The following is a 12,977-nucleotide window of genomic DNA, read 5'->3' on the forward strand; positions in this document are numbered from 1 at the left end:
ATAGTATAGATAAATGATATAGTGGCCTGGTTGTATGAAGTTATTTGATATTTACAGTTAAATATTAGTGAATGTCTTCCAAGGAGAGTAATTTTTGTTTTGTCATTAGTAAAATTGAGTCTTCCTTGCTTGTAATTGAAAGGCACAGGAACCATTTTTCTCTTGAGACTATTCCCAGTTTGTTTATTTTAAGCATATAAAATGACATTTACCTCCCATTTGCTATGGCAGAGAGACAATATCTAATTCATTTAGAAGTACCATTATACCATTAAAATATAAATTAAAAAGAAGATTGAGGTACATTTCTATTTTGTACTACTTAAAATTGTTATCTGGTTTGCTCATCCTGATTCTGGACATAGGATTAGATTTCAGAATTTGCGGGAACTTTAAAATCTTTTAAATAGCTTTTGCTATTAGAACCACTTCATTCCCACCAGTGGACTGCTCAGCTTCCGGGCCTACTGGATCTCTGGTTCTCCAGGGAATAAGTTGTAGCCTCATTCTTTGTGAGAGAGCCTGCAATCATTCTACCGAGAAGACCTGGCCTAGACCCCACCTTCTTTGATAGGACCCTTCATGGCACCAGACCACTGTGAGGCAGAACACTTGGTATCCCCCCAAACACAGACAGATGGGAATCTTTGGAGTCCCCACCCAGCCCTTCCTTGGCCAGAACCCTCACTTTTGGGGTACAAGAGATCTTTTATTGAGAGGGTCAGTGTCTTCCCTGTCTGCCTGATACCCCAGTTTGGGATCTACTTTCAGACATGTGTCCCGAGGACTTGCCCTTGATTGGTAGTTATGTTCCAACATCCACATTGGGTGTTATCTGCCCAAACTCCAAATCTCAGCGTTGCCCATGGAGGCCTGATCCTCCACCATCTGCCATGTCGAAGAGTGCTGGAAAATCCAATAAACAAGTTCCCATTGGTACAGTTTGGATTAGGAGACTAAGGAACAAGTGAACAAAAAGGTAAGGAAGGAGTATTAAGACCAAAATCTCCATCCCTACACCACATGCTTAATAAGTGAATATTGTAATTGTAGCTTGAAACCGAAAGATGGCAAAAGGAGGATCAGAAGTGGAATCAGAAGTGGTGGAAAATTGATCTCTTGGGGAAGCCATTTGGTTCTATGAAGAGTAATTCGACCCCCATTCTTGGCAAGAATGTGCCTGGAATTACCAACCTGCCCTTGATTAATTGGACGCAACCCACAAATAAGAAATGAATTGGAAACCAGAAGAAAGCATTAACAAACATACTGTGTGGTAATTATTACCAATGCAGAGTGGATTTGCAGGGCTCAGCACATTTGGGCTGTTGATGGCTCCATGATCATTCGTTCATCCAGTCAGCCATTCAGCAATCACCTGTCACGAGGCAGACAGGGCAGCTGGATCCTGGGGTTATCATGGTGAACAAAATAGACACAGACCCTCTTTCACTGAGCTCGCAGCCTAGCCTGGGAAATAAACAATTAAAATTGAGCTAAATGGTGTGGTAAGAAGTCAGAGGCTAGTGTCCTGGAGCACAAGGCAATTGCACTGAGACCTGAAGGATTAATAGGAGTTAGCCGGAAGAAGAGGCTTAGCGGTGGCAATTGGTGGTTTAATGACTGATGTTACAAATAGTGATATTTGTTTCTTCTCTAAATTTCTTCTAGGATGTTCAGTTCTTCTCCACAATGAATGAATGTTACTATGATAAGCAGATGGACTTTTTTTATAATAGAAGCAACGCTGACACTGCTGATGAGTGGACAGGAACGACGCTTGTGATTGTTTTGTGTGTTGGAACTTTTTTCTGCCTATTTATTTTTTTTTCTAATTCTCTAGTCATCGCAGCAGTGATCAAAAACAGAAAGTTTCACTTCCCCTTCTACTACCTGTTGGCTAACTTAGCTGCTGCAGATTTGTTTGCTGGAATTGCCTATGTATTCCTGATGTTTAACACTGGCCCAGTTTCAAAAACTTTGACTGTCAACCGCTGGTTTCTCCGCCAGGGACTTCTGGACACTAGCTTGACTGCTTCCCTGACCAATTTGCTTGTTATTGCCGTGGAGAGGCACATGTCAATCATGAGGATGCGAGTCCACAGCAACCTGACCAAAAAGAGGGTGACACTGCTCATTTTGCTTATCTGGGCCATTGCCATCTTTATGGGGGCAGTCCCCACGCTGGGCTGGAATTGCCTCTGCAACATCTCTGCCTGCTCTTCCCTGGCCCCCATTTACAGCAGGAGTTACCTCATTTTCTGGACTGTGTCCAACCTTGTGGCTTTCTTCATCATGGTTGTGGTATACCTGCGGATCTACATGTATGTCAAGAGGAAAACCAATGTCTTGTCTCCACATACAAGTGGTTCCATCAGCCGCCGGAGGGCACCCATGAAGCTAATGAAGACGGTGATGACTGTCTTAGGTAAGAGGAACCAAGTGAGCCGTTAGTCCCATTCATTCAGCAAATCTCTACTGAGCACCTACTGTGTACCAGGCACTTACTAGGCAGTAGGAATGCAGCAGTGAACAAGAACGGACATAAATCTCCACGCATCTGGAGCTTAGATTCTGATGGAGGAAGAAAAAATTAAGTATTTTGATGGGGGTAAACAAAATAAGTAAAATTTATAATACATGAGTTTTATATGTGAAAGAATCAGGGAAGGGAAAACAAGTGCTAAGCAGACATAGTTTGCAATTTTAAAAAGCATTGTGAGGGACACCCAGAAGGTGACTTCAGAGCAGAGAAGTGAACGTGGTGGGAGAGTGAACCGTGTGGGTGTCTGGAGAAGGGTGCTCTGGTGGAAGATGCAGTGAGCACGAGCCCTGGCCAGCAAGGCGGCCAGTGTGGCTGAGTGGAGATGAGGCCAGAGAGCCGATGGGGTGGGAGTCGGCCACGTACTGACAAGGACTTTGGCTTTTCTAAGTAAGATGAGAAGATATGGGAAGGTTTTGAACAAGGGATTGATGTGATTGGACTTACATCTTAATGGTGTCTCTCTGGCTACTCTTTGCTGTAGTGAAGCAATGGCAAAAGCAGGAAAATTGTTTAAGGGGCATTTCAGTACTTGGGAGGGATAATAGCAGCCAGAGGGCAGTTGGTGGTGATGGTCAGATTCTGGATATTTTTTAAAGGATTTGTTGATGGGTATCATATAGGGGCAGGGGGGAGGAGGAGGCGAGGTGGGGAATGTCCTTAACTGAGGTGGGGAAGACGAATGAGGAGAAGATTTTGGGGGAAGTTCAGGGTTTGGTTTTGGACAAGCTGCATTTAGGATCCTATTAGATATCCAGGTGGAGTGCTGATCCTATTGAGTAGGCTGGTGGATGTTTGAATTAGGAATTCAGGATTTAGGTCTGGACTGGAGATATGCATTTGAGAGTCACTGGGGGGAAGAAATGGTATTTTAAACCACAGGATGCTGTGAGCTCCCTGTGAAAGCAGACGTGAATGTAAATGACAGGAGAACCAAGGAATGAGCCCCAGGGTGCTCTGGTGTAAGGAGGTGGGGAAGGCAAGGGGCAGCCAGCAAAGGAGCCCCAGAAGGAGGAGCCAGAAAAGCTAGGAGGCTGTGGGGTCCCAGAAGTCAAGAGGAGAGAGCAGTCAGGGAGAGGGGGTGTTAGTGTTAATACTGCTGACGGGTGGAGTGAGACCAGGTCCTACTGGGTTTACCAAAGTGGTGGCTTTTTACTGAGCCTTGAGAAGATCAAATCTGGTGTAGCGGAGAGCCTGATGGGAGTAAAATTTAGAAAGGGAGGGAGGAGAGGCTTTAAGAGAGTTTGGACAGGTCTGAGGAGTTTGCTTCACACCGTGAGCCCTGTACCAAGAAGACACATGTGGTACGGTAGATTTTTCCCTTTGTTTTATTTTCTCTGTGGTAGGGGACCTGTTGCCCCCCAATTCCAGTTCTGGGTTACAGGTAGAATTTGTGACATGCGGGCAAACAAGAACTTTTGTGCCTTCACAGCCCTTCTGAGGCAGAGAGGCCATTTCTCACCACGTATGTGGCTGCAGCAGTGGGCACCATTTCTGAGAGAGGCCCAGGGATGTATTCCTGTCGAGTCCCAATGAGAAGGGCTTGTGGAGTTAATTCTTGGGAAACAATTCTTATTAGAGGATGCAGGGTACGTGTGGTGTGGTGTAGAACCATCACCTTGTCTCTAGGTCTTGAAACTGCTGGTAGGATTTGGAGGTCAGTAGACACATAGTATGATTATTTAAAAAATTTCAAACTGAAGGTTTATTTAACAGATATCTATGTAGTGCTTAATATATGCAAAGCATTGCCCCAAGCGTTCTCACAAATATTAACTTATTTAATCCTCACGGCAACCCTGTGAGGGAGGGACTACTATTATCCCCACTTACCAGATAAAGAAACGTAGCAGAGAGTTTAAGCAATGCACCCAAAGTCACACAGCTTTTAACCAAGACTCTGCAGCTGGCCTCCAGAGTCCCTGTGTTTAACACAACATTCTGCGACTACTTTTGATTTATTTGGACTTTTTACTGGTCTTTTATTTTTCCTGTCTTCTGTTCTGACCACCTCATTCTTCGCTTAGCAGTTTGACAAGAAAATGGACAAGAACAGAAAGGAAAGGTTCACATAAATCATTATTTCCACTCTTGAAAGGATAGAGAGGATATTGATGTTTTTGGTAAAAAGCGAGGTTTGGTGTTTATAGATAGTGACAATGGGCCATGCCACTTTCCCTGTTTAACTTGTAGGCATAATCATTTGCCTGGCTATGTGTCATAAGAAATTACCAGCTTGCTTAAAGAGAAAACTTTCTTTATTCATCATATCATTTATAGTACACATGAGCTAGAAAAGGCTTCTGTAATCCCAGGTGGAGAGAACAGGACTCTTTGTGAGATAGCCACGGTTACTAGCTTCAGTTTTGTATGTAATTTTGTCTGGAACAGTTCTGGAGGGATTTTAGGTAAAGGACCTGTGTGGTTTTGGCAGATGTGGTGTTAGGTAAAAGAGAAACCAGAATAAACAATGAAAGTTCCAAGTAGGATAAGAGAAGTGGTGGGATTGAGATTGAGGAATTGGTTAATGGAAGGAAGACAGTTTGGTGTCTAGAACGCGGGGAAGTTCCTCCGCGGTGAGACAGAGGGATCTGGTGAAGACGGGAAGGGGTGGGGGAAATGAAACTGAAAATCTAGGTGGTGTAAGTTTTCATGACTTCTTGCTCCCAATTTCTCTGGATAACAGAAGATTTGGGTTTTACCCCAACTCTTACATTTTTTACAAGAATGAGCTGAAGCACATTAGCTCACATTTTCTTGGTTCAGTGTCCTCCTCTGAGGTGGAATAGGTCATTTTTAAGTTCTTTCCAAGTTATAAAGTTTAATGATCCTATTATAACAGTAAGTAGCCAAAGGTAGAAATGAAAAAGAAGTGTGTTTGTGTGTGTGTGTGTGTGTGTGTGTGCGTGCGTGTGTGGAGAGAGAGTCCCGTAATACAGCACCAACATCTTGTGCATAGATCTGTATTACAGGGCGTTCTCCGAGGGAGAGAGAATCTTGAGAGGCAGCAGCCAGTAGAGTTCTGTGGATTCTGACTGTGCGTGAGAGCTTTCCATGAGATCACCTACTACAGGATCCAGTATATTCCTAGGGAAAAGCTCCCAGTTGCTCTGTCTAATAAATGTAAGAATTCATGTTGCCTGAAACAAGCGTCTCCCAAATGATAGTATATTAGAAAAATCAAGAGTGCTGGCATCTACTATCATTGTAGTCAGTGGTTCTGGAGATACTCACTTCTTTAATGATTACATGATTTAAATATCTTCATGATAAAATGCTAAACTTTTCTATTTACTCTTTGATACATACCCTATAAGAAAACTTCATTTAAGATTAAATCCTGAAGTTTCTTACCCTCTGCTTTTAAACATTAGAAAGTCAGTGAATAAATATATATTAATTGTCTATTAAACAGCATCTCTGAGGCAAATGGTTGCATGAATTCAGTGAGCTTAACCTCATTTCAGAGCAAGAGGAAAGGACGGACGGGGGCTGTAGAGTTTGGGGAAGGCTTCTTAGAGGTGCTGGGATGTAATCTGGAAGGATAGGTGGGATTTGTATGGGCAAGAGGAAAAGACATTCTAAGGAAGAGAAACAACACACTCAGAAGTGTGATTGCAGAAACATCTAAAGCTCGTGTAGTACCATAAAGAAGGCCCCATGGAGCACAGATACTTGTGGTGCAGTGGAAAGTAACTCAACTGTGAGCTGGGGAAGTTTAGTTGGCTACCCTCTTTGGAAGGAGAGAGGTAGACCAGATGCCCTTTGTGTTCCTTTCCGGCTTTAGGATTTTGGTTGAACACAGGAGCACATGGGGCCGGATGGGGAGCAGACTCTGTCCTTGAGGGGAGTGGTGGTAATGATGATGGTGGTGTGAGTTTTAAATGTGTACATGATTGGAAAAGCACCTAGGCCTCATGTCCCCATTTCAGCAGCCCTGAGGCAGACTGCTTGTTCACTTCTGGGTTATGATGTGTGATGGGGCCCTTTACATGAAGGAAGTTGCTTATTGATTGTTCTCATTGAAAAAACATTGGAGACATATGATCCAGCTTTCCACAGGGGACCGGGGCCCTGCCTAAGAAAATTTTGAAATCCTACTTGTCAACAAGCCTAATCAGCTACAGCAACCAAACACACAAGAAACCCCACGTGGAAACCTCTCATTTATTGTCAAACAACACACCAGGTCAACTATGCACACAGGCATTTTGTTGTTTCCCAGAAAGTGGGCTGGACTTTCTTCTATTTTGCCATGTCTTAAAATACAAAAGAAAAGAAAGGGTGAAGGGATTTGCAAACCATACTTTTGAAGTCTTCCATGAACCTTCCTTTCTTTTGGGTGATGTTTTTCAAACTGTGAATTGTGACCCACCAGTAAGATTGTAACCAACACTCTTTAAAGATGACATAAAATAAAAAAGGAGAAAATTTCAGAGTACATTGCATTTAATAAGTATTGTTTCATAACCTTTGTGTGTGTGTACTGGATTGTGATATAAAATGATAATTATCATGGGTTATGGTCAAGAATGTTTGAAAAGCCGTGATCTTAGGGTCAAGGTTTCTTTTCTGACCAGTAAGGACTGAACTCTTTTAAAATATGAAACATTATCCGTTAAGCATCTTTGAAAGGGTTATGGTAATTGAAACAAAGAGCTGGATGTTTTTCTTCTCACTTCTTCCTCCCCCCTCTCCACTTAGATTGCTGCTAAATCATCCTTTTCCTTCTCTTAGAGGAGAGAGGAAGGAGGCAGAGTGGTGCTAAGGGAAGAAACAATACCTGGAGTTTCTAGCAATACCCATGCTGAGAGGAAATGAGTGAAAATTAAGTGCCATAAAGAGCCTTGCTAGAATACTAATAATAACCATGCATAATGTTTCTGTGGTACTATGTCTTCTTCAGTGTTTTAATACATCATTCCCATGGAAATCCTGCAAAGTAAGTAGGGAGATATTATCATCCTATTTTCCTGCCTCTCCCCTAGTTGCTTCCTGTACTCAAGCTATAATGAATTATTTACACTTCTACATTTTGCCTCTCTAAGCCTTTGCACCTGTTGGGATACCTTCCTCTCATTCTGCCTGGGAAACTTCCATTCCTCTTGTAAGACCCAACCCAAGGGGCTGTCTCCCCTGAATCTTTCTTTACCCTGCCTGGGTAAATCTGATTATTTCTCCTTGGGGCCACCTCTCAATCTTGTCCATATCTCAGTCAAGGCACTTAATTGTTTATATGTCTTTATTTTGAACTGGAGTGTGCACATTTTGAATTCAGGCACTGTACCTTATTTGTGTACCTTTGCATATACGTGGAGCACCCTATCTGGCACACACTTGTTGAGATAATAATATTATGAATATTATAATGAGGAAATTGAGGTTTAGGAAAGTTAAGTGGCTTTTCAAAATCTGGAACCAAAAGTAGAACCCAGGTTTCCCCACTTCCAGTTTGGCCTGTGACAGTCTTTGGCTGGGACCTGCCTGTGAGGTAGACAATGGCAGGGGCATGGGTGGGTATCTCATTTTATAATATGAGAAACCGAGGTCTCTGAAGGTTAAGGGATAGTTCTGTCTTGGGAAGGAGAAAAGAAATGAGCATTTCTTGAATGCCTCCTGTGATGAGATCAGTATGTTCCATGCTTTAAGATTTTATTTCACTTAACCTCTTAATGACTCTACATAGGTCTGTTTTATAGACAAGGAAATTTAGATGGACTTAAGCATCTTGCCCAAAGACCCATACTGTAAAAATATTGATAGTATTCACTATGGGCTATATATGGTTCTGAGCAATTTACATGTTTTATTTTATTTAGTGTTTATGACAACCCTCAAGGGAGGTTCTGTTATTATTACCAGATGAGGAAACTGAGGCCCAGAGAAGTTCAGTGTCTTGCTCAACGTTAGTAGCAGAGCTGAGATTTGAACCCAAGCAGATTGGCTCCAGACTCCACTCTCCACAGTCAGTTAATAGCTCCTCCTAAGTGATGGGGCTGGAATGATGTGGACCCAAGTCATTAGATTTTCAACTTATATCTCCTTTGATTTTTATGAAGTTTAATTTTATTTCTACAGTCATATGCTCTCTCAACATTTAGCTCACTTTTGATTTGTCCCGAAGATTTTATAATACAGTAGTGACAATTATGACAACATCTGGAAAATGAGAGCTCTGTACTCTTCAAACTTGATGCTTATTAAAGTAGTTGGCAAGAGTAGGGGTTTTGGGGTCAGAGCAGGAATTGGATTTAAATCCTAGCTTTGCCACTTCCAAGTGGTGTGACCCTGAGCAATTTACCTAACCTCTCTGTGACGTAGTTTTCCCATCTGTAAGATGGTGATAATATTAGCAAACCTTAGCTTGCTGAGGTTTTGAGGATTCAATGAGATAATGAACATAAAGTCCCTAGCATAGTGTTCGGTGTGTAGTAAGCACTAAGTAAATATTAGCTACTCTTCTTAGGCCTTAGTTTGACTCTGACGAGTCTTGCCCTGTATTCCAGCATAGTGCCCTTTTATCCCAGTAATGTCACCAAATTCCCTGGAGATGGGGACTAGAGGCCTACTGTTGGTGCCACGGTGATGGCAGATTTTGTAATGTGGACAAGTAGCCAAGAGGAAGTTGACTGGGTGTGCTTTGCAGAGGCTGCCCAACAGCTGGCAGATGGTACCAGCTCTGTTACTGGAGACCCAGGACAATCTGAACACGTGGTGGCCACAGAACTGAAAAGCTGCGAGCTTGCATTGCGAGTCCCTGTACACCACCCTCTCCCCTGGGAAATTCTGTTAACGATTCCTGTGTCTGACAGATGATCTTTGCATTAATAATTCATTTCACTTTTGCAACATTTATGAATAAAACGTTGTAAACAAGACCCTGACCACCAAGCATTAGCTTCCTAGGAGTCCTGTAATACAGCACCAACATCTTGTGCATAGACCTATATTATAGGACGTTTCTCCTGGGAAACTGTCCCTTTCTTGCTAACAGTTCCTACCAGGGTGCCTAGTTAGTCAACCGCTATTATCACCTTTGCTAGGATTGGGAAATTTGCCCTGTGTTTGAAAAGAATCAGGATCAGAACGTAATTCTGATATAGTTCATGGGCTTCATCAATAAACTGTCCTTCTTCCATTTAAAAAGAGAGAAAGAAAGAAAAATAAAGTGGGCATGTCCATACACACACACACACACACACACACACACACACGCGCGCACGTGCTTTGAAACCAGGAGGCAGGAGAGGCTAACCAGAGTTGCTGGGAATTCAGAAACATTTGTTTTCAGCTTTTGTGGCCTTGTAGTTGCTTCTGCAGTACAGAAGCCTGCTTTCGATGTTCACTGCCTTGCATACCTTAGTAATCAAATATCTGTTTAAAAAAAAGTTGAAACTTTGCCTTAAGAAATGCTGAGTGAAATGAACAGATTGTTGGCACAAGGAGCCCTCTTGTTGCTGTGCAGAGAGTCATATCAGACAGAGAATGACTAATTCTTTTCAGAGTCAAGCCATCCAGGCACTAATACTTAGTACATTGAGTCCACGGGTGTTCGTACTTTTGTCTTGAAACAGCTAGTCACAGGAGCACCTTTGTTGCAGGTGATTGTCCTGTGTGCTTTGCGACATTGCAGCAGGGCCTATGGGAGGGAGGCATTTGCTTCTAGGGTAGGCTGTCAATGAGCGAGTGTGAAAATGCAGTTCCCTCTCAGTTGCTGCCCCAACAATGCTCTTAATACATCCCTTCCTGTTCTGAGAAGGACGGGGTCTAACATCAGTGTCAGACGTTAGAAGGAAGACAGCTTCAAAGTAAAAAAGAAAATCCCCGTTGCATGGCACTCCACCCCACCTTTTCAACCACCACCTTGACACCTCTTCCACCAGAACACTTTCAGGAGTCTGTCTTCTTTCTGCTGCCTCTGCCATATGCAGCCGTTTGTCATCATAAGTTTGGCTCTTGGTTCTTTTCTTTTTTTTCCCACCTCACTGTTTCGGATGCCTCCCTTTCGCAGCCCATTCAAAGTCATTTTTGCAAATCATTGTCCTGTTTCCAGCATAACCACTGCTTTGCCTTTTCCTGCTTCCGTTTCCTCCACAGACCCCTTCGGTTCTGTTGCACCAAGTGCACTAGGCTTCTTTTATTTCCCTTTCACACTCCCTTCTTCAGAACTTTCATTTGGCTTTTCTTCTTTTTAGAAACCTGAAACCTTCTTCTTCGGCTGCGACAAACAATTATTGAATATTTTCTGAGTGCAAGTTACAGAAACATTTCTCAAATCTGACCTCTTTGAGAAGAAGGTTTGGGGAGAAGTTCCATTACCCAGCTACATCCAAGCCGTGCCAACACCCAGGATCCTGGAAGGGTTAGAGTTCCAGAACTCAGTAATTCCCTCTCTTAGGGCCTTGATTTCTGCCAGAGGAGTATGTGGTTATGGTCTGTGACTCAGACGTCACACCACCAGGCTGATTTAGCACCTGGAGTGGTCTGGTGTGTGCCGACCCAGGGTAGAATTTTATCAAATTCCACGTTAACATTGTTTATACTTTGAAAATTTCAACTGGGGACTGCTGCGTTCAGTGTGTGTTTAAGGCAAAGAGCTTGGGTGGGGACCAGGAGTCAAGGGTGTTTGCTGGAATCATGCCCTGCCACAGACCTAGGGATCAGAATAGAAGCTGGGACATAGGGCAGGAGAACCAGGAGGTACTGGCTGGTGCATACCACAGGCGAGCAGCCCTTCCCTCGTACACTGACAGTTGTCCCTCCAGCACAGCCACCCACTCTCCATTGCCACCAGATTGCTATTGCTAGCTCTGCAGAGTATGTGAAGGAAAGATCCCATAACTTTGAAGAATCAGTATCTGTTGAGAGGTTTTCCCAAATCCCCCTTGTATATTATTGCCAGTGCTGTGGTCAGAGCTCTGGACTTCCTAGTTCCTGCTTCGGGTCCCATCTTCTTGTCTTGGTGAAACATCCCTGTCCTTGGATGCTTCATTGACAGTGATGCACAACAAGGGTTATCTGTTTGTTTTCATCAGGTCAGAGAGTTCACTACCCAACAGTGGGCCTATTTTATTCTTTATGTTTTCTGAACAAGAAGAGATTTCTGCTTTTTACATTTTCTCATCATAACCATTTATTGACCATCTACTGGGCTTTAGGCTGTGTACTCACTATGAGATGCGGCCTCCACCCTGAGGCACTGTGAACTGTGTCTGCTGCAGTGTTCTGTGGTTGTCAGGAGATAACCAAGGTTTATGAGTCGACGATCGTGTCACGTAAGATATAGATTACACAGAGGCAGATCTGTTCTGTACGACTTTTCATATGTATGACTTATAGGGAACCCTACTTATGGGCTTATCTGAGGAAATGAGAAGCTTACCCAAAAAAGATAACTAAAGGAACAAAGAAATATACACAAGGGTCAAATGAGGAGGTCCAGGCAAGAAATGCTGTGAATTTGGATGGTCCATGGAGGCCCCCTCTGAGAGGTGTAAGCTGGACTTCAGTATAACAGGTGAGAGGCGAGAGCAAGGCACTGCAGATGGGAGGAAAGGGGGCGGGAGACAGGCACACATGTATCTAGGGAGGCTGTGCCAGGGCTGTAGTGGGAAGGGGGGACCAGGTGGACCGATTTCTGGAATAAGGGGTTTGATGCTGATGACAGTCTGGTTTGAGACGCATACTGGAGCCAGAGAATGGAAGGAAGGCCTTGGATTTGAAGGTCGTGTGGACTTTGTTGTCAAATGTCTAGCAGGGGACCAGGCAGATAACATGGGAATGTGAGTTGGGCCTGGAATGGGTGTAATCAGCAGGGAGGGGTGGCGCCTGGGGCTAACTGGACAGATCGTGCCCTATGGGAAGACATTCAGAATTCCATTTTTTTTTTTTTTTTTTGAGACAGAGTCTCACTCTCTTGCCCGGGCTAGAGTGCCATGGCGTCAGCCTAGCTGACAGCAACCTCAAATTCCTGGGCTCAAGCGATCCTTCTGCCTCAGCCTCCCGAGCAGCTGGGACCACAGGCGTGTGCCACCATGCCTGGCTAATTTTTTTCTATATATAGTTTTAGTTGTCTAATGAATTTCTTTCTATTTTTAGTAAAGACGGGGTCTCGCTCTTGCTCAGGCTGGTCTCGAACTCCTGAGCTCAAATGATCTGCCCATCTCGGCCTCCCAGAGTGCTAGGATTACAGGCGTGAGCCACCGCGCCCGGCCTAGAATTCCATTTTTGTTAAAAAACTGTGCAGGCCAAGTTGAATAGGTCTGTGGCCAGTCTCCAGCCCCCAACTAAACTGCCATGCCTGGCAATAAAGAGCGCCTGTAGGATCTTGAGGGCATTGATGGATTGGGAGCAAGCTGGGAGTTGTGAAATGCAAAGCGGAGTTTTAGAAAGAAGAGAGGTGGGTTGGAGAGGGAGAGATCACTCAGTTGACTAC

At 43.7% G+C, this 12,977-nt stretch overlaps 1 protein-coding gene across 1 annotated transcript in view; it reads left to right on the plus strand.

The window, feature by feature from the left end:
* The window catches only part of LPAR3 (lysophosphatidic acid receptor 3), a 76,045-nt gene that overhangs the window by 21,621 nt on the left and 41,447 nt on the right, over positions 1–12,977 (plus strand). Inside the window, exon 2 of the mRNA XM_012661083.1 lies at positions 1,672–2,428. Within this exon, the coding sequence (XP_012516537.1) occupies positions 1,693–2,428 (736 nt within the window). The 5' untranslated portion in view covers positions 1,672–1,692. The remainder of the gene's footprint in view (positions 1–1,671; positions 2,429–12,977) is intronic.

Source organism: Propithecus coquereli, unplaced genomic scaffold (genome assembly GCF_000956105.1).
Source record: "Propithecus coquereli isolate 6110/MARCELLA unplaced genomic scaffold, Pcoq_1.0 Scaffold7, whole genome shotgun sequence".
Taxonomy (NCBI): Eukaryota; Metazoa; Chordata; class Mammalia; order Primates; family Indriidae; genus Propithecus; species Propithecus coquereli.